The following is a 26,375-nucleotide window of genomic DNA, read 5'->3' on the forward strand; positions in this document are numbered from 1 at the left end:
CCATCCGTCGACGCCACCACGGGCCAAACGGCACCACCACCCCACGCTCGTCCGTCTAGATGCGATGATTCTGGAACATCTGTCATGCGTAGCAACTGCCGACCAGGCATGATATAACGTAGCACCTATCGGCCAAACATGACTTGACATCTCCATTGAAAGCTCCGTGCAAGACGAAGTCGTTCCACCTCTGCCTCTGTCTTCCAACTCTGCTCCACAAACGATGCTCCAAAACGACACCGCAGTTTATCAATCCATCGACGCCACCACGGGCCAAACGGCACCACCACCCCACGCTCGTCCGTCCAGATGCGACGATTCTGGAAGATCTGTCATGCGTAGCACCTGCCGACCAGGCATGATACAACGTAGCACCTATCGGCCAAACATGACTTGACATCTCCATCGAAAGCTCCGTGCAAGACGAAGTCGTTCCACCTCTGCCTCTGTCTTCCAACTCTGTTCCACAAACGATGCTCCAAAAAGATCCTAAGATTTTCCCGGAGGAGCACGAGTGGGACGACAGTGATTACAATGATGTCCTCATCAAGGTAACGACGCAGAACGCCGCCATCGCCTACCATCGGCTCGGTTTTCACCGACAATCATGTCTTCCCGACTCACAGCCGAAACGAGATGACGGGTCTCGAGATCTGACCACCCAGCTTCAGACCGACCACCCCGACGAAAGAGATAGCCACCACCGCCAGCGGCACCGTGCATCTTTTTGAAAACGCGCCGTCTGTGCATGCGAGATATACAAGTCGTACCACCTAAGCATGTAAGGAGAGCAGGCGAGCCATTACGTGCACCAACACGCGTCCGAATACTAAGAGCAGGCACGAGCAAGGTGCCACGATTGCCTGCACCTGGCCGGCCTGCCTTGTGCCACGCACGGTCCGGCTGTTTGGGCCTTGAATGCACCCCTTTATATATGTACCACCTGTCATACATGTTACCTAAGCTACCGCGCGCGTCTATCAACAAGATCGAGTGCAAGCGACAGCAGATCGAGTGGTCAGAGCAAACGGTGAGCGCGCGCTACGTGATTGGTGAAGGAAATGGCGACCATCAAAGCCAAGGTCCAGGACGCCGCCTCCTCCGCCAAGGCCGGCATCGATAAGGCGAAGGCCACCGCCGGCGAGAAGGTCCGTCCGCCGAGCTGAGTTGTTTCTTTTTAGATTGCCGGCCACACTACAGTCTTCAGAGGTGTGTGCTAGCTGCGACTTCCGCTTATAGCTAACCTTGCCCGGACGATGTGCGTGCGCGCGCTGCTGCTGCAGGTAAAGAAGGCCACGACGACGGACCCGGAGAAGAAGCGCGAGGCGGAGGAGAAAAAGGAGGACCGCATGCACAAGGTTAACTCCGACGAGCGCGATGAGAAGGGGGACCACGCCGCCGAGAGGTCCGGGAGGCGCACCATCGTCACTGGCACCTAGTTAGCTTCTAGCTAGGCCCGACTACAGCATGTAGTAGTAGCGTAACCTCGGTTTTAAGCGAATCGAGGAATCAAAATAAGCGGCAGTCCGTCATAGAATGTGGTTCGATTCGATCCTTCATCTTCTAGGCTTATAAATGTGATGCTTCGAAAAATGCGACCCGTCTACATCGTCCTCTACGATCATATATACTCGAACAATCTTTCACCACAGGTCTATTGTGATGATGTCTGCTTTATCTTTTCTTCTTTTCTTTTGCTAATCGATGATGATGTCTGCTTCATTGCCGACGGGCTACGTTCTGTAATCGATAAGACACTCAAAGACAGAGAAATTCCAACCGCCCGGTGTTTGAAGTTTTTGGTCATTGTGTTGTGTTGGTGGTTGCAGGGATCAACACTCATATAAACAGTTTTTCAACCGAGTGGTGTTCGAAGTTTTTGTCAGGCGTTCGAAGTTTTTCGCCATTCTGTCAGTGGTTGCACGGATGAAGGATTTTTCTGCAAATTTCCTTTGTTCGGAGCGTTTTCTGTACTCCCTTCTGTGTAGAGAAATCCAAGGAGGTACTTCTCTGCGGATGTGTTTCTACTATCTACTACCACTAAATCATCTTATCCATCAAAACCTGCAATCTGATGGTCTACATCCCTTCAGCATACTAAACGCGTTTTACGCTTTAATTACCCACCATTGCCATTACTTAATTAATTATCAATCATTGCCATTGGGTTAACATCGTTCCCCGACCACGTCGCTTCCCTCTGCCCTCACGCAACCAGCAATTTTGGCACCGCCCCACCCCTCACCCGCCCTCTTGCTGCAACCGCGCCAGCCACCGCCTCGACCACCGCCAGAGAACCTCCGCCCGTGCCTCCCGCGCCACGCACCGCCGCGCCATCCGCACCCGCGCCTCCACTCCGGGCTTGCTGTTGATAAACTCGAAGGCCGTGGAAAACGAGAAGACCACCAACCCTCCTCTGACGCATCTGAGAGCAGGTCGTCGCCCCGGCCGATCCACTTCCGATGGACGCAAGAGTAGGCCGACGTCCTCGCCACTCCTCCGACGGAGACGAGAGCAGGACGGTGCCCCTGCCGCTCCTCCTCTGCTGTCGCATGTAGGCCGCCGGTCCTCTTCTGTTGGACGCGGGTGCAGGCCGACGCCCCCGCCGCTCCTCCTACAGTGGACGCGAGAGCAGACCGCCGCCCCACCACTCTTCCTCCAACGGATGCGAGAGCGGGCCGCCGCGCCGCCGCTCCTCTTCTGCTACCCCAGGTACCCCGCCGCTGAACAAACATCACGGCCGCCGCCCGCGGCTCCTCATTGTCTGCACCCATGAAGATGCCACTAATTAAGGTGGCTTAGCGCTCTGCGGGTCGATTGATTTGTAGGATTTGAGTTCATAGGATTTTAATGGTTTCTTAGCGCTCTATTTGGAGGTAATTTCTGTCAATTTCTGATTCAAATTCTTGTGGTTCTCCAATCTTGGGCAGCGTCACCAGAATAGGAGGAGCGCAGCGGAAGGAGCATCAGGCACGTGCTTGCGGTGACCGCGAAGATCAGAAAAGAGATGGATGGGTTCTCGCCAAGTTTCTGCGGCTCACGGTTTTCATCCAGCTCTCTACAATAACTAGAAGATGAGTTACGACAACTTTTTACATAAAAGGTTGGATCTTTGAGCAGTTTGTTGTTGGTTGTGCCTACTTACTAATTTGATTTGATAAGTCAACCTGGGGAACAGCCGATTGGGTGTGAATGAAGTTGTTAATATGATTTTATTTGTGTGTGCTAATGATAGATCTTGCATTTCTCTACTATATTTGTTTGAATGAGCTACTGCAGCAGATAAGGCCGACGTGCACCATTGTAAACTTTAGATGAAGCTTACAGCACGGCGAGGAATAACCTTGATTTATGCATGAGTATTGTACCTGTACTTGTAAGTGCATGTAGTGCCACCCCTAATTGGTTTTGGAGTATTGACGACAAACCTAGTTGAGGGACTAATGTATTTGTGAGAATTGCAGGATAACACAGGTAGAAGTCCCTCATTGATTCGGTTTTCCTACCAGAGATGACCCCTAAAAATGTATGAAGACATTGAAGTCAAAGGTGGTATGTGAAGATATTCACATTGAAGACTATGACAAGAGAAGACATCGCATGAAGCCTATGGAGCTCGAAGACTCAGATCTTTCATAGTTCTTTTTCTTTCTTTATTGAAAGTCATAGGAACCACCGTATTGTTAAGTGGGGTCCAAGAGAACCAGTCAGAATGACTGAAGTGATGCTTAACCAAAACCTATGTCTTCGAGTGAAGACTATGAGAGCGAATCTTGTCCAGAGTCGGACAAGTCAGCTTTGCTTGTAGCCCAAGTAAAGTTGCCGTGTGTGTTTGAAATCTGACCGTTGGAACACGTGTCAGTTCCTTAGTGACACAGGGTCATTTCAGACAAATCAGGTCGGGTTGCCTTGTGGGTATAAATAGCCCACCCCCTACAACCATAAATGGTTGGCTGCTCAGAGTTAGAGTACGGCTTTTGTCATTTGAGAGCAACCCTCCCCGAAGCCTTTGAGAGAGAATTCCTTGCGAGGATAAAGCCCTAACCACTCAGAGCCAAAGAGTGTTAGGCATCACTTAAGTCTTCCTGTCTGCGTGATCTGAAGACTTATTACACTTGAGGACTGTGAATCCTCTAGCCGGTTAGGCGTCGCGTTCTGAGCATCCAAGAGCCATTGTGGATCGCCGGTGAACGAAGTCTGTGAAGGTTTGGGAGTCTACCTTGAAGACTTACCAGAGTGATTGGGCGAGGTCTGTGTGACCTTAGCTCAAGGGGAATACGGTGAGGACTGGGTGTCCTGAGCTGCGTGTTCAGGACTGGGTGTTCGGAACTGTGTGTCCTCAGGTTTAAATACCTAGCCGCCCTAACCAGACGTATAGTTGTCACAGCAACTGGAACTGGTCCAACAAATCATTCTCTTCAACGAGTCACTGGTTTCATCCTTCCCTTCCCTTTACTTACTGTTGGTCCTTGTGAAGTCGTTGTATGATTGCATTATCCTTTGTCTTCACTGAGTGACTGCTTGATCTGATTGGCTTCATAGTATCTTCCTACCTGATCCTTACTACCTAGCGGCTATTAGTCATTGTGCTTTTACTTCATTGAATACTTGACTATGGCTTGCCTACTGTAGTCTACCTTCCGCTGCATGGTAATAGGTTTATTTTTATCGTTTGTCTTCGAAACTTCCACGTTTTGAAGACTTTCATAAAAATCGCCTATTCACCCCCCCCCCTCTAGTCGATATAACGCACTTTCAATTGGTATCAGAGCAAGGTACTCCCTTGTTCTGTGTGATTCGGTTTAACCACCTGGAGTTTTAGCTATGTCGACTGCAGGCATAATTAAAGTCTCCGCTGTGTGCCCCGTCTTCGATGGAACTGAATATCCCTACTGGAAGAATAAGATGCGCATGCATCTTGAAGCCATTGACGTCGACCTATGGTATGTCGTTAAGAACGGCGTTCCCAAGGCTAGAGAAGGTGTCACTGCTGCTGACGTCAAGAAGTTCGTTCAGCCGGACTCTACTGCTAAGAATATCATTTGTGGTCATCTGACCAAAGGATAGTATGACCGCGTGAGTGCTTTGGAAACATCTAAGCTAGTCTGGGACTGGCTCTCCAAGGTCAACGAAGGCGTCTCAACCCAGAGAGATTCGAGAATTAGTGCCCTTCGCAACCTCTTCAACCGCTTCAAGAGAAATGACAATGAGAATGTCCAACTCACGTTTGATCGACTCACTGACATCACAAATGAACTTCAAGCCCTCGGCGCTACTGAGATCACCAAGCATGAAGTCGTCAAGACACTCCTGAGATCACTTGACAGTTCGTTTGACACCCTAGCCCTGATGATTCAAGAATGTCCTGATTTCAAGACACTCGATCCATCTGACATAGTTGAGAGGCTCAACACACATGAGTTCCAGCTTTCTGAGAAAAGAGATATCTACGGTCCCAACTATGGGTGAACTCGTGCCTTGAAAGCAAAAGCTGTCTCCACATCTGAAGAAGAATCCGATAGCAGTACTGATGATCCTGAAGACATTGGAAAGGAGCTTGCTATGCTTGTGAAGAAGTTCCAAAAATTCACCAAGAAGAAAGGCTTGAGAAAGTCTTCACGATCAAGCTCAAGGAATGATGAAGCTTCTGCTTATGACTACAAGAAAAGATCATGCCACAAGTGCAAGAAACCTAGCCACTACATCTCTGAGTGTCCGAAGTGGGACAATGAGAACAAGAAGAAGAAGAAGAAGAAGAAGAGCAAGGAGTATGACTCTGACGACAAGAAGAAGAAGAAATACTCAAAGTGTTCTTCCAAGTCTTCCTCCAAGTCTTCATCACACGAGAAGAGCTCATATGGCAAGGCACGTGCGTTTGTTGGCAAGGAAATGGATTCAGAGGAGGAGTCTGCTTCTGAGGAGGCGGAGGTGGAGTCTGAGGAGGAGTCCAATTCTGGCGTTGCGAGTCTGGCTACAGCATATGTTGCCAAGTCCATCTTCAACACTGAAGACAACGACTTCATCACCGACACCGATGCAAATGACAAGGACTACTCCACTCCTACCTACTGCTTCATGGCTCGTGGTGCCAAGGTAAACACACGCACTACTCACTATCAAACATCTAGTGAAGATGACTCTGATTGTGATTCCAAACCCAGCTATAAAACACTTGCTAAAATTGCAACTGAACAACAGAAAGCTATGGAACATATTCAAAAACTGTTAGACAAAAGCAATGATCTGCTAGACGCTGAAATGACTCAATCTCAGTCCTTAATTGAAGACATAAAAAATCTTCATGTTAAGTATGAGGAACTTGAAAGTCGTCATGAAACGCTCTCAACAACTCATGAAAAGCTTTCCTATGATTATCTTCAAAGGAAGCAAGATCTTGAGAAATTGAGAGCGGCTCATGAAGATCTTCAAAAGGAAAACGAGTCACTTCGCGCCAAACAGATCAGTTCCGCTCAGGGAGGATTTGAACCACCATGTCTTAAATGCATTGAGTGTGATAATGCTACTTCTGTTGCTGAATGTTCTACCGCTGCTACTATTGCAATATCTTCAACTGTTGATGTGGGAACTAACCCCTCTGCTGAGGATACCACTGCTATTGCTGATGAGAATGCTAGGTTGAAGACATTGCTTGAAACAGGGATGTACAAAAGTCTCAAAGGGCATCAGACACTATGTGATGTCCTCAAAAGGAAGATCCTGAACCGAAACCCTAGGAAAGAGGGTGTTGGGTTCGAAAGGAAAATGAATGCTGATGGCTCTTACTGGAAACCTGAGCAGTACCCAAAAACCACATGGGTTGCTGCAAAGGAACCTTCAGCGGATCCATCCACCCTATCTGGCTTCACCTGTGCTAATCCCATCGTTATTGATGAATCCTTTGATGCAAACTATAAACTGTTTAAGAATCAGAATGGTGAAGTGTTTGCCAGGTATATTGGTACTAACTGCAGGAATGGACCGCCTATGAAGAAGATCTGGGTGCCGAAAAGGTGTTTGGAGAATCTTTCTGTGAATGTCATCATGACACCACAGGTGAAGAAGACAAACCCCAGACCACAGGCTTCATACGGTCCAAAGGCTTCATACAGACAAAGGACTCACCTGAGTCGCACTAATGCAAATGTTTTGCAGGGAAGCCATACTCAGGCCTATGAATATGAGCACGGTTCATCAAACCGCCATGTTCATAAGACCAAGAACTATTCTGCTTATTCTTATGAGTACTATTGTCCTCCTGCAAGACTTTTTGCTAGAGCTCCAAAGTCAAAGTTCTCTGATGCTGCACTTAGACTTATTGCTTCTAAGCCACCCTTGAAGATGTGGGTGGTTAAGAAAGCTTAACTCTCTTTTGCAGGGAAGGGTCTCCAGCAGAAAAACAAAATCGTCTGACGCTATTGCTGGGGACCTCAAAAATCTTGTAGGGCGCAAGATCAAATGCCCAAATGGTCTTATTATGTACTTTGTTCCTAAGTCGCTTGCTATCTGCCCTATCAGTCCTAATCTTGATCTAAACTTTAATAATCCACTGGTTTGTCAAATGTTTTTGCTTCACAATTCTCTTCGTGAAGCCTATCCCCCTAACTGCACTGTAGGGTACGACACCAGCAGCTTCAGAATGGATTATTGATAGTGGGTGTACCAATCACATGACTGGCAAGCGAAGCCTTCTCATGGACTCAACTTTACGTCCATCTGACAAAAGTCACATCACATTTGCTGACACTGGTAAAAGCAAGGTATTGGGTCTAGGTAGAGTTGCAATCTCAAAGGATCAACACATGGATAAAGTCGTGCTTGTTGAATCCCTTGGCTTCAACTTAATGTCTGTCTCAATGCTTTGCGATTTAAACATGATTGTGATGTTTGGAAAATATCGTTGCCTTGTTCTAATGGAATCTGACAAGTCTCTAGTGTTCGAAGGGTATCGGAAAGATGATTTGTACGTGGTAGATTTCTCAGCAGGACCACAGCTTGCCGTATGTATTCTAGCAAAAGCTTCAGAATGCTGGCTCTGGCATCGGAGGCTAGGGCATGCTGGCATGAGGAACCTCCACACCCTTGCAAAGAAGAAGCATGTCATAGGCATCGAGGGCGTCAAGTTCAAGAAAGATCACTTATGCGGTGCCTGTGAAGCAGGAAAGATGACAAGGGCCAAGCATCCCTCGAAGACAATCATGACAACGACTCGACCCTTCGAACTCCTCCACATGGATCTTTTCGGTCCCACTCATTACTCAACTCTTACTACTACTGCTTGTCTCTATGGCTTTGTCATTGTTGATGATTATTTTAGATATACTTGGGTGCACATAATCCTCTACAAGACTGAAGTGCAGGATGTCTTCAGACGCTTCGCCAATCGAGCAATGAACAACTATGGTGCCAAGATAAAGCACATTAGAAGTGACAATGGCACTGAATTCAAGAACACTGGCCTTGATACATATCTTGATACTTTGGGCATCACACATGAATTCTCAGCTCCATACACGCCACAGCAGAATGGCGTCATCGAGCGCAAGAACAGAACACTGATTGAGATGACCCGACCGATGCTTGATGAATACAAGACTCCAAGAAAATTCTGGCCTGAAGCCATTGATACTGCATGCCATACAATCAACCGTGTTTATCTTCACAAGCTTCTGAACAAGACATCTTATGAGCTCCTCACTGGCAAGAAGCCAAACGTAAGTTACTTCAGAGTATTTGGCGCCAGGTGCTGGATCAAGGATCCACATCACACTTCAAAATTTGCACCAAAAGCACATGAGGGTTTTATGCTTGGATATGGAAAGGATTCGCACTCCTACAGAGTCTTCAATCTCTTTCATTATAAAGTGGCTGAAATAGTGGATGTGCGGTTCGATGAGACTAACGGTTCACAAAGAGAGCACCTGCCAAATGTGCTAGATGAAGTTCCATCCAGTGAATCAATCAAACTTATGGGAACTGGAGAAATCATACCCTCTGAAGCTCAACCCGAAGAGGAACTTATCATCTCCGCACCTGATCAACCTGAAGACAATGCTCAGCCTGAAGATAATCCCTCTAACAATGATAATGATCAGCAAGAGCAAAATCTTCGCCCTGTGCATCCTCGTGTTGCCAATGAAGTGCAGATTGAGAAAATAATTGATAGCATCAATGCACCCGGTCCGCTCACTCGTTCAAGGGCAACACAGCTAGCAAATTTCTGTGGGCACTTCGCATTCGTCTCAATAACAGAACCCAAGAAAGTTGAAGAAGCCTTCATGGAACCTGAATAGATTCAAGCTATGCAAGAAGAGCTTCAACAGTTTGAGCTAAACAATGTATGGGAACTGGTTAAGCGTCCTGATCCTCAGAAGCACAATATAATAGGCACCAAATGGATATACCGCAACAAGCAAGATGAGCATGGTCAAGTTGTCATAAACAAAGCTCGTCTCGTTGCTCAAGGATATACTCAAGTGGAAGGGATTGACTTCGATGAAACATTTGCTCCCGTGGCTCGACTTGAAGCCATACGCATACTGCTGGCCTATGCAAATCATCATAACATACTTCTATATCAAATGGATGTGAAGAGCGCTTTTCTCAATGGCAAGATTGAAGAAGAAGTGTATGTTGCACAACCGCCTGGCTTTGAAGATCCAAAACATCCTGACATGGTATACAAGCTCAACAAGGCACTGTATGGCCTCAAACAAGCCCCTCGGGCTTGGTATGACACACTCAAATACTTCCTGAAGAGCAAAGGCTTCACACCTGGTTCCCTCGACCCCACTCTCTTCACGAAGACATATGATGGTGAACTGTTTGTGTGCCAAATATATGTGGATGACATTATCTTCGGCTGCACCAATCAGAAATACAGTGAAGAGTTTGGATATATGATGCAAGAGCAATATCAGATGTCCATGATGGGAGAGCTAAAGTTCTTCCTAGGTCTTCAAATACGACAGCAACGCAACGGCATCTTTATATCTCAAGAGAAGTATCTCAAAGATTGCCTGAAGAAGTTCGGTATGCAAGACTGCAAAGGTTTCACGACGCCAATGCCAGCCAAACATCATCTGGGTCCCGACGACAATGGTAAAGAGTTCGATCAAAAGGTATACTGCTCCATGATTGGTTCTTTACTTTATCTATGTGCATCTAGGCCAGATATTATGCTTAGTGTTTGCATGTGTGCTCGGTTCCAAGCAGCACCAAAGGAATCGCATCACTTAGCTGTGAAGCGAATTCTTCGATATTTGGCTTACACCCCAACTCTAGGATTATGGTATCCAAAGGGCTCAAAGTTTGATCTGGTTGGATTCTCGGATGCTGATTATGCTGGTGACAAGATGGATCGCAAGTCTACATCAGGCACATGTCATTTTCTAGGATGATCACTTGTATGTTGGTCTTCAAAGAAGCAGAATTGTGTATCTCTCTCCACTGCTGAATCTGAATACATTGCTGCTGGATCTTGCTGCACTCAGTTTCTGTGGATGAAGCAAACACTCAAAGACTATGGCATTCATCTGAAGCAAGTTCCACTCTACTGCGACAACGAAAGCGCCATCAAGATTGCCAACAACCCAGTTTAGCACTCGAAGACAAAGCACATTGAGATTCGTCATCACTTTTCTCAGAGATCATGTTGTGAAGGAAGATATTGACATCATACACGTCAACACTGAAGAGCAATTGGCAGATATCTTCACCAAGCCCTTGGATGAGAAGAGGTTTTGCAAGTTACGGTGTGAGCTAAATATCTTGGAATCCTCAAATGACCTGTGATCAGGCACACATCCTAACACTTATGCATATTGATGACTTAGATGTGCAACACATGAAGTAAAGTATATCTTCAATCAATGAAGACATGCATTCTAAGTGTGAATACATTAATGAGGAATTTGACTTCGGAGCGCCACGATAATTGTGCGCCATGTCTGGGTCTAATACTTCCTATACGGTGGGTAACGCCACCACCAAATGTTCTGTTTGAAGTGTTTCACTCGTGGCATTACATTTGCAATGTCTTCACATTTGGTTTGGCTTCAATCTCAACATGTCTTCATGATTATCTTCACTATGTTGATATATACTAGTGTTCTATCCTCTACAGCATTCACTTATAGCTATGTCTTCTTGTTGAATCTTTTGAACTAAGTGAATGTGATCGGACCCTAACCTCTCTATGCTTTCTATCTCAAACTGTCTCTCCAAATCATATGCATTCTTTTGAAACTGTCAAATGTCTTCTCTGCGTCCTTCTCAGCAGAAGATACAGAGACAAACATTAAGTTCGCTTTCAATGCTAATTCCTTCACCTGAAACCCGGAGAAGTGGGAACGACCACCCGACAATCCAGGCGTGCGTGGGACGTGGAACAACCTCTGGTATGCTGCATGATGGCCACGTGTTCCTCAGATGTGAATCACCAGGGGCACCTGTGTAATAACATTGAGCTGCCCCTGTCCCTATAAATACATGCCTCACCACAGTCATTCTTTCTTCTTCCACTCTCGCACGAACCCTAGCGCCACCGCTATCCCTCGACGATGCCGGCGATGAAGCGCTTCGCTGCCGCAACCTCTCCGACGCCGTCCTCACGCCGACCGCAGACATCGTCTTCTCCGCCGTTGCCGTAGGTGTCCTCCGTCGCCAAGTTAGGGCACGGACGATCGAACTGCTCGGCCTCCTCTTCCACTTCGTCTAGCAGTTCTATGTGTGGTAAATAAAACTTCCTTTTTATGGCCCCTTTGATCCTATAGATTCATCACTTTCTATCACAAGTGGTTTTTGTTCACACATGTTGGATCCACTTCATACTGCATCTCATATTATGCCTAGTATATTCACTTGTACTTCACAAAGTAGTTAGATTCCTCACTTGTACTGATCCGTGGATTCGTACAAATCTGGAACCAACTCCTTATCTATGAGTGAATGTCTTCGCACGATGAGGTCAATGTCTTCTAAACTGATTTATCTTCAAAATCTTCTGAGAATGCATATGACCTCTTTCCCTTCCCTCGCACCTTAATGCTGTCACAGGTACATGTCCGTGGGAGAATCCCTTGGTTCTCATAGTCTGCATTCATTTGCAGAATTCTTACAGTATCATATAAATTCTCCCGAAGCCAGTTCTTGTTTGTCCAGCAAGAGAAAGCCTTTAAAGCCTTTGAACATGTTGAAGCCATTCAGTCTGAAGTTCATGGCTGCAGAGAAATCAGCAAGGAAGGGTGGCAGACAGCGTCATGGGGGAACATCAAGAGATTTTCCTGATGACCTCTCAGAACTGTACAAGACAGATCCTGAAGAGGATTACAATTAGTGCAAGACCCGAATCCAATGGATTCGAAGATATTGGGCAGAACAATGGTTCAAATACCGGTTTGTGACCCAAGAATATGCTGGGAAAAATCCCATCAAGCGACCGTGGGGAGACATCCTATACAAGAATCTTCAACCCAGGTCCAGAGAAGAAGCCATTGAGCAAGGCTTCTATCCTTGCATGGTCCGTGGGCCACAGCCTGCAGATGCACACCCATCGTCACTACTATGGTGTCGTGACGACAATCTGTTCAAGCGCAACTTCCAGTTTGCCAAGAACTCAGTGAAGCAAAACAAGAAGTCTTTAGGATTAGACTTCAACCCTGGTCCCTCTGCTCCCCGTGCCGATGGAACTCGCGAAGCTGAACCAAATCTTCTTGGGCCCTTCTACAACTTGGAAGGTCTCATCACTCACATCATGGTTCAAGGGACAGCCGTGAATGAGCCTGCAGATGACGCTGAATCAGATGAAGCGCCTGCAGCGCCGAAGCCAAAGAAGTTGAAGCAGCCTAAAGCTTCAAAGCCTGCCTCTGCACCGAAAATCTCACGAGCGAAGCCACTGGCCACTGCACCTCCTGAAGACAGTGTGCAGTCTGAATATTTGTCACGCATCTCCAAGCCCCAGAAAGACAAGATGCCTCTGCCACACACCGGCCAAGAACTGACAGCTGCTGCTATTCTGCGCAACGATGCCATTGATCTGTCAAGTGATGAAGATCTTGCAGATGACGCTCTCGAGCAACTGATCAAGAGCAAAGAAGAAGTAGAAATCTTCAATAATCTGCCTCTCTTTGACGTGGCAATCATCCACAACTTCATTGATGAGTGGTTTGACACGCCCAACCTCAGCTTCGAAGATCTGCAACTTCCAATTGGCCTCAGTGTCGCCTTCCATGGCGCCATTGCTTCAGAACTAACTCTAGCTCAGCGCATCGTTGAACTGAAGCAGAAGATTGACTTTGAGAAAAATCAGTTCAAGAAGCATATGGCCACGCTCAACGTGCAAGAGGTGAAGAACTTCAAGATTATGTTGCACGAGCTTAAAGAAGCCTTTCTCAAGAAACGTGCAGAAGCTCAGGGTTCTCGTGAGCGCATGAAGAGCCTAGCTGACAAGTGTGTGCAAGGCTACAACGAGGCTGAGAAGCGCAAGGCCCTTGGGCGTCCGGGCATTGATCCCAGGATGGTTGCTAAGAGGAAGAAGAAGCCCACTGTGGCCGAACCCAACACACCAAGGCAGGAAGCAGATCCCATTGTCTTCCCAATTAGCATGACTGGCTCGAAGCCAAAGGCCAGGTCAACCGCTTCAGAACTGAAGAAGACGAGGACTGCTGAGGCTGAAGCCAGAAAGAGGAAACATTCTAAAGCCTCTGATGCTGCTCCCTCCAAGAAGAAGCGGAAGACCAAGAAGGAACGGGCTGCTCCCACAGAGCCCTTAGTTGTTGAACCCATCTCCATGGTTCGCCCTGACACTGAACATCAAGAGCGCCGATTGACTGTCCATGAGCCTGCTTCCACAGAGGCTCATGAAGTTGAAGACTTTCCAGCAGCTGATCCCACCGCTGCTGAAGACATTGGTCACCATGACCATGTTGAAGATGATGCACTTCTTCCTCAGATCGAGCACCAACAGGTATCATCGCCTGTGCTCACGCACAGCAAACTCATCAGCATTGGTCGTCCTTTGACGCCAATTGCTCAGGATGCATCATGGGCTGATCACCCACAAGCACAAGAGGAAGATGACTTTGAGGCCCAGCCAACTCCAACTCCACAGGCGTCGCCAGCATTACGCAGGCTTCGCAAAGGACCAAGGCCTCCAGTCTCTGAGTCTGAAGCTAAAGCTGCTGAAGACATTCCGGCTGCATCAGCCGATGAAAACGAAACCCCAAGAGTTGCTACACCCCCGTCTCACCAAGAAGCTATTCTTGAGGAGAACGTGTCTGTGCCCGACCCTCCAGCTCATCAAGTGGAGGTAGAAAATCTTGAAGCTGCCACCACCAACACCAATGGAGCCACTGACGCTGTCATGGCTGAAGCAAATATGGAGCCTCCACCAACCCAAGAACCAGATGTCAGCGAAGCCAATGATGCTACTACTTCTGTTCCTGCGCCTGCTGCTGGTCCTCGGTTTGACTATCATGTTGAGCATAGGCCTCAGGTATAGAAGCCAATTCCAAGGTTGCCCAGGTTTCCAGGCCCTGCATCAGCACCTGGATCTTTCAATGTCAACGGCTTCAAAGCAGACAACACCTTCTTCAATAGCTCCAAGAACCCCTACTCAAGGGAAAGAATATCCTCTGATCGGTTCTAGAGCTATCCGCAGCGAAGCTATTACTCCTGCATTCTATACAATCAAGGTCGCATCTTCCCACACAAGCGTCTTGACATCGAAGCCATAGCTGGTTTGCCCTATCTGGAAGAAGCTCTGGATTGCTTCAAAGAGGTTGGATTGTTGTCATTTGTCACCGACCAAGAGCACTGGAATGAAGAGTTGCTGCTCCAATTCTATGCCACACTTCACATCCGTGGGTACAACAGAGATCCGAAGACTTGGGTACTGGAGTGGATGACAGGAATTGTTTATCACGAAGCCAAAGCCTTTGATATCATTGAGCTCACTGGTGTGCCCACTCCTGGCGATCTCTACGTACCTGGCTGTCAGCTTCATAGTGAAGCTATGGAGAGAATCTTTCAGAAGCCAGAACCAAACATGAGTCAGATGCTCAGTATGATGAAGCCCTTGCCACAAGATGCTGCATATCCTAAGGAGTTCTTTGTTGAAAACCTTGAGTATCTGCCAAGGACCATCTATCACATCATAAGGCGAACTCTCTGGCCCATCAAAGGACATTCCCCACATGCCAAGCTCGAAGGTGCAATGAAGACATTGGTCTTCGATATTCTTCATGGCAAATGCTTCAATGCTCAGGACTTCTTCATCCGCCAACTTGCTGCATCAGGCTCTGATCTTTTTGGCTTGAAGTTCTACGCTCCATGGATAATGTGGCTGATTAAACTCCACTCCGCTATCTCATATCAGCCATCTGCTCGCAATCATCGGATCTTTCTGCCTGATGTGGATATGTCCTTTGAAGCCATTTATCCTGAGCCTGCCAAGGAACCTCTTAGTCTTCAGAATGCAGAGCATCAAAGTTTCTCTCAGAACATTGAAGGAGTTGAAGCAGTCACTCGTGTTTATCCTCTGGCTAGAACTACACGTGCACCACATCCTGCCCTTACTGAAGCCACCGACAGTACTATTGCCCAACGACCCAAGAAGCGATCTCATGTTCTGAACGACCGAGAGCTTCTGGTGGCTCTTCATCAGAAACAGGATAGGCATCATGACTGGCTGAAGCGCCAAATGCAAAGCCTCTTGGTGGATGTTAACCGCATTTGCAATCTTGCCACCAAGAATGCCTTTGTTGCCCTTGAAACCTCTCGACGCACATGGAAAGGGCTGATGCTTATGTGCTCTGAAGATGATCTTCAAGAGGATGGCTTCTCTGAACGCTTCAAGTTTGACTCCACACCTCCCCGAAGGGCAGTGCTGCGACGAACTCCATCTCTTGAAGACTCTGAGTTCTCTTCCTCTGCGGCAACTGTGAATGCCAGAGTGATCGAGGACGAAGACGATGCTACTTCACCGCCCCCTTCTTCAGCACGCTTCGACACTGCTCCAAGTTCTTCTGCACCGCCGAACACCACCGACGACCCTGCTGCTTCACCTACTCTTCATGGGAACTAGTAGATGCTCTATATCTTCAACCCTTTTTGGTCCTTACTAACAAAAGGGGGAGAAGCATATGAGTTTGATAGTCTTCAAGTGGGTCCATATGGGCGGTTGCTTTATATTTTGCCTAGTGTTTACAACTCTCGTTTTGATACATTTGGTTCTTTGAGTTGTAACACTTAAACTCGATGGTCGTCTGCTACTTATCTGCTACCTTGTGATGCGATGATAAATTCCGCATGTGCGACGATAAATTCCGCACTTAGATCATTTTGCAGACGTCCATTTTCCATTATGCATGTCATTATCTTCACATACCTTCACATGCATAGTGGATTGTCATCATAAGTTGAAGAGGATCTCCACAAGTACAACCTACCATGTGCATTTGCATTCCAAAAGCAAACTACTTATATGCACATCTTCAGGGGGAGCCCTTACAACTTATGAAGACAATTCCTTATCCTTTACAATTTCACATATTATATTCCCCGTTGAAAACTTCAACTAGTTTGTCATCAATCACCAAAAAGGGGAGATTGTAAGTGCATCTAGTGCCACCCCTAGTTGGTTTTGGAGTATTGACGACAAACCTAGTTGAGGGACTAATGTGTTTGTGAGAATTGCAGGATAACACAAGTAGAAGTCCCTCATTGATTCGGTTTTCCTACCAGACATAACCCCTAAAAATGTATTAAGACATTGAAGTCAAAGGTGGTACGTGAAGATATTCACATTGAAGACTATGATAAGAGAAGACATCGCATGAAGCCTATGGAGCTCGAAGACTCAGATCTTTCGTAGTTCTTTTTCTTCTTTATTGAGTCATAGGAACCACCGTACTGTTAAGTGGGGTCCAAAAGAACCAGTCAGAATGACTGAAGTGATGCTTAACCAAAACCTATGTCTTTGAGTGAAGACTATGAGAGCGAATCTTGTCCAGAGTCGGACAAGTCAGCTTTGCTTGTAGCCCAAGTAAAGTTGTCGTGTGTGTATGAAATCTGACCGTTGGAACACGTGTCAGTTCCTTAGTGACCCAGGGTCATTTCGGACAAATCAGGTCGGGTTGCCTTGTGGGTATAAATAGCCCACCCCCTACAACCATAAACGGTTGGCTTCTCAGAGTTAGAGTATGGCTTTTGTTGTTTGGGAGCAACCCACCTCGAAGCCTTTGAGAGAGAATTCCTTGCGAGGATAAAGCCCTAACCACCCAGAGCCAAAGAGTGTTAGGCATCACTTAAGTCTTCCTGTCTGCGTGATCTGAAGACTTATTACACTTGAGGACTGTGAATCCTCCAGCCGGTTAGGCGTCGCGTTCTGAGCATCCAAGAGCCATTGTGGATCGCCGGTGAACGAAGTCTGTGAAGGTTTGGGAGTCTACCTTGAAGACTTACCAGAGTGATTGGGCGAGGTCTATGTGACCTTAGTGTTGGAAATATGCCCTAGAGGCAATAATAAATTAGTTATTATTATATATTTCATTGTTCATGATAATCGTTTATTATCCATGCTAGAATTGTATCGATAGGAAACTCAGATACATGTGTGGATACATAGACAACACCATGTCCCTAGTAAGCCTCTAGTTGACTAGCTCGTTGATCAATAGATGGTTACGGTTTCCTAACCATGGACATTGGATGTCGTTGATAACAGGATCACATCATTAGGAGAATGATGTGATGGACAAGATCCAATCCTAAGCCTAGCACAAAGATCGTGTAGTTCGTATGCTAGAGCTTTTCTAATGTCAAGTATCATTTCCTTAGACCATGAGATTGTGCAACTCCCGGATACCGTAGGAGTGCTTTGGGTGTGCCAAACGTCACAACGTAACTGGGTGGATATAAAGGTATACTACAGGTATCTCCGAAAGTGTCTATTGGGTTGGCACGAATCGAGACTGGGATTTGTCACTCCGTGTAAATGGAGAGGTATCTCTGGGCCCACTCGGTAGGACATCATCATAATGTGCACAATGTGACCAAGGAGTTGATCACGGGATGATGTGTTACGGAACGAGTAAAGAGACTTGCCGGTAACGAGATTGAACAAGGTATCGGGATACCGATGATCGAATCTCGGGCAAGTACAATACCGCTGGACAAAGGGAATTGAATACGGGATTGATTAAGTCCTTGACATCGTGGTTCATCCGATCAGATCATCGTGGAACATGTGGGAGCCAACATGGGTATCTAGATCCCGCTGTTGGTTATTGACCAGAGAGTTGTCTCGGTCATGTCTGCATGGTTCCCGAACCCGTAGGGTCTACACACTTAAGGTTCGATGACGCTAGGGTTATAGGGAATAGATATACGTGGTTACCGAATGTTGTTCGGAGTCCTGGATGAGATCCCGGACATCACGAGGAGTTCCGGAATGGTCTGGAGGTAAAGATTTATATATGGGAAGTCCTGTTTTGGTCACCGGAAAAGTTTCGGGTGCTATCGTAACGTATCGGGACCACCGGGAGGGTCCCGGGGGTCCACCAGGTGGGGGCACCTGCCCCAGAGGGCTGCGTGGGCCAAGTGTGAAGGGGGTCCAGCCCCAGGTGGGCTGGTGCGCCCCCCCCCCACCAGGGCCCAAGGCGAAGAGAGAAGGGAAAAAAGGGGAAACCCTAGGCTCAGATGGGCCTAAGGCCCACCTAGTGGTGCGCCCCCCTCTCTCCCCCCTTGGCCGCCCCCTAGATGGGATCTAGGGCTGGCCGCCACCCCTAGGGGTGGAAACCTAGGTGGGGGCGCAGCCCCGCCTTTTCCCCTAAATATAGTGGGGGTTTTGGGGTGCCATAGACACGAGAACATCTCCTTCTTGGCGCAGCCCTACCCCTCTCCCTCCTCGTCTCTTGCGGTGCTTGGCGAAGCCCTGCTGGAGTACCACGATCCTCCACCACCACCACGCCGTCGTGCTGCTGCTGGATGGAGTCTTCCCCAACCTCTCCTTCTCCCCTTGCTGGATCAAGGCGTAGGAGACGTCACCGGGCTGTACGTGTGTTGAACACGGAGGTGCCGTCCGTTTGGTACTAGGATCATTGGTGATTTGGATCACGACGAGTACGACTCCATCAACCCCGTCCACTTGAACGCTTCCGCTTAGCGATCTACAAGGGTATGTAGATGCACTCTCCTCCCCCTCGTTGCTAGATTACTCCATAGATTGATCTTGGTGATGCGTAGAAAATTTTGAATTTCTGCTACGTTCCCCAACAGTGGCATCATGAGCTAGGTCTATGCGTAGTTTCTATGCACGAGTAGAACACAATGCAGTTGTGGGCGTCGATTTTGTCAATTTACTTGCCGTTACTAGTCTTATCTTGATTCGGCGGCATCGTGGGATGAATCGGCCCGGACCGACCTTACACGTACTCTTACGTGGGAATGGTTCCACCAACTGACATGCACTAGTTGCATAAGGTGGCTAGCGGGTGTCTGTCTCTCCCACTTTAGTCAGATCGGATTCGATGAAAAGGGTCCTTATGAAGGGTAAATAGAAATTGGCATATCACGTTGTGGTTTTCGCGTAGGTAAGAAACGTTCTTGCTAGAAACCTATAGCAGCCACGTAAAAACTTGCAACAACAATTAGAGGACGTCTAACTTGTTTTTGCAGCATATGCCTTGTGATGTGATATGGCCAAAAGGATGTGATGAATGATATATGTGATGTATGAGATTGATCATGTTCTTGTAATAGGAATCACGACTTGCATGTCGATGAGTATGACAACCGGCAGGAGCCATAGGGGTTGTCTTAATTTATTTATGACCTGCGTGTCAACTTAAACATCATGTAATTACTTTACTTTATTGCTAAAGCGTTAGCCATAGTAGTAGAAGTAATAGATGACGAGACAACTTCAAGAAGACACGATGATGGAGATCATGATGATGGAGATCATGGTGTCATGCCGGTGACAACGATGATCATGGAGCCCCGAAGATGGAGATCAAAAGGAGCAAAATGATATTGGCCATATCATGTCACTATTTGATTGCATGTGATGTTTATCGTGTTTTACATCTTATTTTCTTAGAACGACGGTAGCTTAAATAAGATGATCCCTCACTAAAATTTCAAGAAAGGTGTTCCCCCTAACTGTGCACCATTGCGAAGGTTCGTTGTTTCGAAGCACCACGTGATGATCGGGTGTGATAGATTCTAACGTTCGAATACAACGGGTGTAAGCCAGATTTACACAGCAGAAACACTTAGGTTGACTTGACGAGCCTAGCATGTACAGACATGGCCTCAGAACACAGAAGACCGAAAGGTCGAGCATGAGTCGTATAGGAGATACGATCAACATGAAGATGTTCACCGATGTTGACTAGTCCGTCTCACGTGATGATCGGACACGGCCTAGTTGACTCGGATCATGTTTCACTTAGATGACTAGAGGGATGTCTATCTGAGTGGGAGTTCATTAGATGAACTCAATTATCATGAACATAGTCTAAATTGTCTTTGCAAATATGTTGTAGATAAATGGCTCACGTTGTAGCTCCCTGTTTCAATACGTTCCTAGAGAAAGATTAAGTTGAAAGATATTGTAAGCAATGATGCGGACTGGGTCCGTAGTCCGAGGAGTGTCCTCACTGCTACACAGAAGGCTGCCGTCTTTGATGCACCGCTCGATGTGCAAACCCCTACAATGTCGTCTATGGATGTTGTGAACACCTGACAGACACATCCTGATGACTACTTGATAGTTTAGTGCACCATACTTTATGGCTTAGAATCGGGATTCCAGTGATGTTTTGAACGTCATAGAACATATGAGATGTTCCAAGAGCTGAAATTGGGATTTCAGGCTCATGCCCGTGTTGAGAGGTGTGAGACCTCTGACAAGTTCTTTTGCCAACAAGATGGAGGAGAATAGCTCAGCTAGTGAGCATGTGCTCAGAATGTCTGGGTGCTACAATCACTTAAATCAAGTGGGAGTTAAACTTCCAGATAAGATAGTGATTGATAGAGTTCTCTAGACACTATCACTAAGCTACTAGATCTTCGTGATAAACTATGACATGCAAGGGATGGAGTTGATCCCGGAGCTGTTCGCGGTGCTTAAGACCACAAAAGGTAGAAATCAAGCAGGAGCATCAAGTGTTGATGGTTTAACAAGATCACTGGTTTCAAGAAGGGCAAGGGCTAGAAGGGAAACTTCATATGGATGGCAAACCAGTTGCCGCTCAAGTGAAGGAACCCGAGGTTGAACCCAAACCCGAGACTAAGTGCTTCTATTGTAAGGGGAACGGTCACTGGTAGCGGAATTACCCCAAATGCATGGTAGATAAGAAGGCTGGCAACTTCAACAAAGTATATACGTGTTATTAATGTGTACCTCACTAGTACTCCTGGTAGCATCTGGGTATTGGATACCGGTTCAGTTGCTATTATTGGTGACTTGAAGCAAAAGCTACGGACTAGACGGAGACTGGTTATGGGCGAGGTGACGATGGGTGTTGGAAGTGTTTCCAAAGTTGATGAGATCACCATCGCACGCTCCATCTGCCTTCGGGATTAGCATTGAACCTAGATAAATGTTATCAGGTGTCTACGTTGAGCATGAATATGATTAGATCATGTTCATTGCAATACGGTCATTCATTTAAGTTAGAGAATAATGGTTATTCTGTTTACATGAATGATACCTTTCATGGTCATGCACCCTATGTGAATGGTTCATTGAATCTCGGTCGTGGTAATACACATGTTCACGCCAGAGTTGATCACGGGATGATGTGTTACGGAACGAGTAAAGAGACTTGCCGGTAACGAGATTGAACAAGGTATCGGGATACCGACGATCGAATCTTGGGCAAGTACAATACCGCTGGACAAAGGGAATTGAATACGGGATTGATTAAGTCCTTGACATCGTGGTTCATCCGATGAGATCATCGTGGAACATGTGGGAGCCAACATGGGTATCCAGATCCCGCTGTTGGTTATTGACCGGAGAGTTGTCTCGGTCATGTCTGCATGGTTCCCGAACCCGTAGGGTCTACACACTTAAGGTTCGATGACGCTAGGGTTATAGGGAATAGATATACGTGGTTACAGAATGTTGTTCGGAGTCCCGGATGAGATCCCGGACATCACGAGGAGTTCCGGAATGGTCCGGAGGTAAAGATTTATATATGGGAAGTCCTGTTTTGGTCACCGGAAAAGTTTCGGGTGCTATCGGTAACGTATCGGGACCACCGGGAGGGTTCCGGGGGTCCACCAGGTGGGGCCACCTGCCCCAGAGGGCTGCGTGGGCCAAGTGTGAAGGGGGGCCAGCCCCAGGTGGGCTGGTGCGCCCCCCCACCAGGGCCCAAGGCGAAGAGAGAAGGGAAAAAAGGGGAAACCCTAGGCTCAGATGGGCCTAAGGCCCACCTAGTGGTGCGCCCCCCTCTCTCCCCCCTTGTCCGCCCCCTAGATGGGATCTAGGGCTGGCCGCCACCCCTAGGGGTGGAAACCTAGGTGGGGGCGCAGCCCCTCCTTTTCCCCTATATATAGTGGGGGTTTTCGGCTGCCATAGACACGAGAACATTTCCTTCTTGGCGCAGCCCTACCCCTCTCCCTCCTCGTCTCTTGCGGTGCTTGGCGAAGCCCTGCTGGAGTACCACGCTCCTCCATCACCACCACGCCGTCGTGCTGCTGCTGGATGGAGTCTTCCCCAACCTCTCCTTCTCCCCTTGTTGGATCAAGGCGTAGGAGACGTCACCGGGTTGTACGTGTGTTGAACACGGAGGTGCCGTCCGTTCGGTACTAGGATCATCGGTGATTTGGATCACGACGAGTACGACTCCATCAACCCCGTTCACTTGAACGCTTCCGCTTAGCGATCTACAAGGGTATGTAGATGCACTCTCCTCCCCCTCGTTGCTAGATTACTCCATAGATTGATCTTGGTGATGCGTAGAAAATTTTGAATTTCTGCTACGTTCCCCAACACTTAGCTCAAGGGGAATACGGTGAGGACTGGGTGTCCTGAGCTGCGTGTTCAGGACTGGGTGTCCGGGACTGTGTGTCCTCAGGTTTAAATACCTAGCCGCCCTAACCAGACGTACAGTTGTCACAGCAACTGGAACTGGTCCAACAAATCATTCTCTTCAACGAGTCACTGGTTTCATCCTTCCCTTCCCTTTACTTACTGTTGGTCCTTGTGAAGTCGTTGTATGATTGCATTATCCTTTGTCTTTACTGAGTGAGTGCTTGATCTGATTAGCTTCATAGTATCTTCCTACCTGATCCTTACTACCTAGCTGCTATTAGTCATTGTGCTTTTACTTCATTGAATACTTGACTATGGCTTGCCTAGTGTAGTCTACCTTCCGCTGCATGGTAATAGGTTTATTTCTATCGTTTGTGTTCGAAACTTCCATGTTTTGAAGACTTTCATAAAAATCGCCTATTCACCCCCCCCCCTCTAGTCGATATAACGCACTTTCAGTACTATTTCATGCCGTGTTCCTGGAGTACCAACAGTTGAGAATGATAAGCATTATGCATCAGATTTTTCTCTACATGAAAATTGGTATGGTAGTTGCTTGACTAAATGATTTAAAGGCGTAAATTGATTCGAGAACATGTCATGTGTTCTAATTTCTGAATCATATAGTTCAATATTTTGAAGCTGGACTAGATTGCTCTTTGAGTTTGCCACTTACTGCACCTGCACATGTACATGCTAAATTTGTAGCATGTTACCTTACAATAAAATGAATCAGATAAAAAGAAGTGGATGTAACAAAATTAATTTAGGTAACATGTTACCTCTCTTTCGATGTTATTGGCGATTCCAATTGGATTGAATGTTCAGAGTTTCTTTGCAGCCTGTGTGATGTACAACACTTACATTATTAGTAAAGAAGAATAAATTTAATCGGAGATGCTTCTATTTATTATCTAATGATGTAATCATGTAACTTGTATGCTTTCTCTTGTCAACAAGCAAGGTACTTCTTCCAGCAACTACTTTTGGAGGTCTGCTACTGCCATTTCATGGTACGCTTTGCTTTTGAAAATTATCAAAGGAAACTGATGCAGAAAAAATTGCCCATGAACTGAAGCTAGAAATGCAGGAAATCTGTCACCGTCATCTTAACATGATGAGAGTCCAACATCCCAGTAAAAAAATTTATCTTTGGTTACTCAAAGGTGCTAAAACTTATGTCATGTATCATGGATTGCTTGAATTGATCTTTCCGTTTTATTCTCTTCAGTTCATATACCATATTCGGCTATCTATCTCTTGCTTTCCATACACTTCTTTAGCAGAACATCATCATATATTTTGCTCCTTAAAGAGACAACTTTGAATGGAAAATGAGTGAAGACATTGACTATTATCACAACCAATAGCTTTATTTGTTGTGCCCTTCCGAACTGGAATACCCTTAATGCTAATAATTTATTAATTTTATTTAGATGACACCTCAACCTGTAAGTCATGTTTCCTGCAGTGTATTTTTTTACACTTCCTTAAAATTAATCATATAGGTCTAGAATAGTTGCTTCTTTAAATTAAAGTAGTCTGCTTATGAGCGATATAAAACTATCCAGTTCTTTGGCCATGAATAATGTGGGAAATTTCAAATTATTTGATGGAAAATTCTAAACACTTGAAAAGTAAAATAGGGTATTTTTGAAACGGAAGATTCTCTTGCATGCATTTTCTAAGTTGTCATACTCTGCCTTCACTTCCACAATAACACTGCTCATAGATGTACTATGCCTTGACATGCACAATAGCATTGCCTTGATGTACTATTTGGAAGGAATATGTAAAATTATATTTTCTCAGAGAATCATTTTAATTGTCTTCCTAACATAAATATATTAGTGGCACGGTATGCCTCACTCCAGGAACAATGTACCATTGCGGCCGCTTCTAATTGAATTTTATATTTAATCATTTTTCCTCAAAGCGCATTGAACACCCATGTATCTTTCTTGAACTGATCGGTTCCTGGACTTCGGCAAATACATTTCTGATCTGGTAGTTTGGCTGTTGTTCTTTGGTTATTTACATATTGTTACATGTATATATACCAGTTGTAAGGTGCTCACCTGTGTGGTCACGCCTGGATCAATATTGTTAGCATCAAACTATGGTGTGGCTCTGCATGCGGTGGTGCGTGGTTGGACAGAGTATAGGTTGTCGCCAGTGACGAAAGGATGAAGGAGAGTGTGACGCCCCCGATTTGACCGTACACTAATCATGCACGCAAATGTGTACGATCAAGATCAAGGACTCATGGGAAGATATCACAACACAACTCTACAAATAAAAAAAGTCATACAAGCATCATATTACAAGCCAGGGGCCTCGAAGGCTCGAATACAAGAGCTCGATCATAGACGAGTCAGCGGAAGCAACAATATCTGAGTACAGACATAAGTTAAACAAGTTTTGCCTTAAGAAGGCTAGCACAAACTGGGATACAGATCGAAAGAGGCGCAGGCCTCCTACCTGGGATCCTCCTAACTACTCCTGGTCGTCCTCAGCGGGCGACACGTAGTAGTAGGCACCTCCGGTGTAGTAGGAGTCGTCGTCGAAGGTGGCGTCTGGCTCCTGGGCTCCAACATCTGGTTGCGACAACTAGGTAGAAGGGATAGGGGGAAAAGAGGGAGAAAGCAACCGTGAGTACTCATCCAAAGTACTCGCAAGCAAGGAGCTATACTACATATGTATGCATTGGTATCAAATGGAATAAGGGTATCATATGTGGACTAAACTGCAGAAAGCCGGAATAAGGGGGGATAGCTAGTCCTTTCGAAGACAACGCTTCTGGCAGCCTCCGTCTTGCAGCATGTAGAAGAGATTAGACTGGAGTCCTCCAAGTAGCATCGCATAGCATAATCCTAACCGATGATCCTCCCCTCGTCGCCCTGTGAGAGAGCGATCACCGGTTGTATCTGGCACTTGGAAGGGTGTGTTTTATTAAGTATCCGGTTCTAGTTGTCATAAGGTCAAGGTACAACTCCAAGTCATCCTGTTACCGAAGATCACGGCTATTCGAATAGATTAACTTCCCTGCAGGGGTGCACCACATACCCCAACACGCTCGATCCCATTTGGCCGGACACACTTTCCTGGGTCATGCCCGGCCTCGGAAGATCAACACGCCGCAGCCCCACCTAGGCACAACAGAGAGGTCAGCACGCCGGTCTAAACCTAAGCGCACAGGGGTCTGGGCCCATCGCCCATAGCACACCTGCACGTTGCGAACGCGGCCGGAAGCAGAACTAGCCCCCTTAATACAAGAGCAGGCTTACGGTCCAATCCGGCGCGCGCCACTCAGTCGCTGACGTCACGAAGG

General features: G+C 46.7%; 1 protein-coding gene across 1 annotated transcript; it reads left to right on the forward strand.

Annotated features, from left to right (window-relative positions):
* The first annotated feature begins 933 nt into the window (after positions 1 to 933).
* On the forward strand, positions 934 to 1,651 carry LOC125522780 (uncharacterized). Its single transcript, XM_048687812.2, has 2 exons — positions 934 to 1,148; positions 1,284 to 1,651. The coding sequence occupies exons 1-2, from the start codon at positions 1,062 to 1,064 to the stop codon at positions 1,437 to 1,439; spliced, it is 243 nt and encodes an 80-aa protein (XP_048543769.1). The 5' UTR covers positions 934 to 1,061; the 3' UTR covers positions 1,440 to 1,651.
* Positions 1,652 to 26,375: the final 24,724 nt, after the last annotated feature.

The sequence above is a fragment of the Triticum urartu genome, chromosome 7A (genome assembly GCF_056163025.1).
Source record: "Triticum urartu cultivar PI428250 chromosome 7A, HENAU_Tu73, whole genome shotgun sequence".
Lineage (NCBI taxonomy): Eukaryota > Viridiplantae > Streptophyta > Magnoliopsida > Poales > Poaceae > Triticum > Triticum urartu.

Coding starts and splice junctions, on each gene's coding strand:
- LOC125522780 (XM_048687812.2), top strand. CDS start 1,062: ATGGCGACCATCAAAGCCAAGGTCCAGGACGCCGCCTCCTCCGCCAAG. Junction 1,149..1,283: donor AGGCCACCGCCGGCGAGAAG/GTCCGTCCGCCG, acceptor CTGCTGCTGCAG/GTAAAGAAGGCCACGACGAC.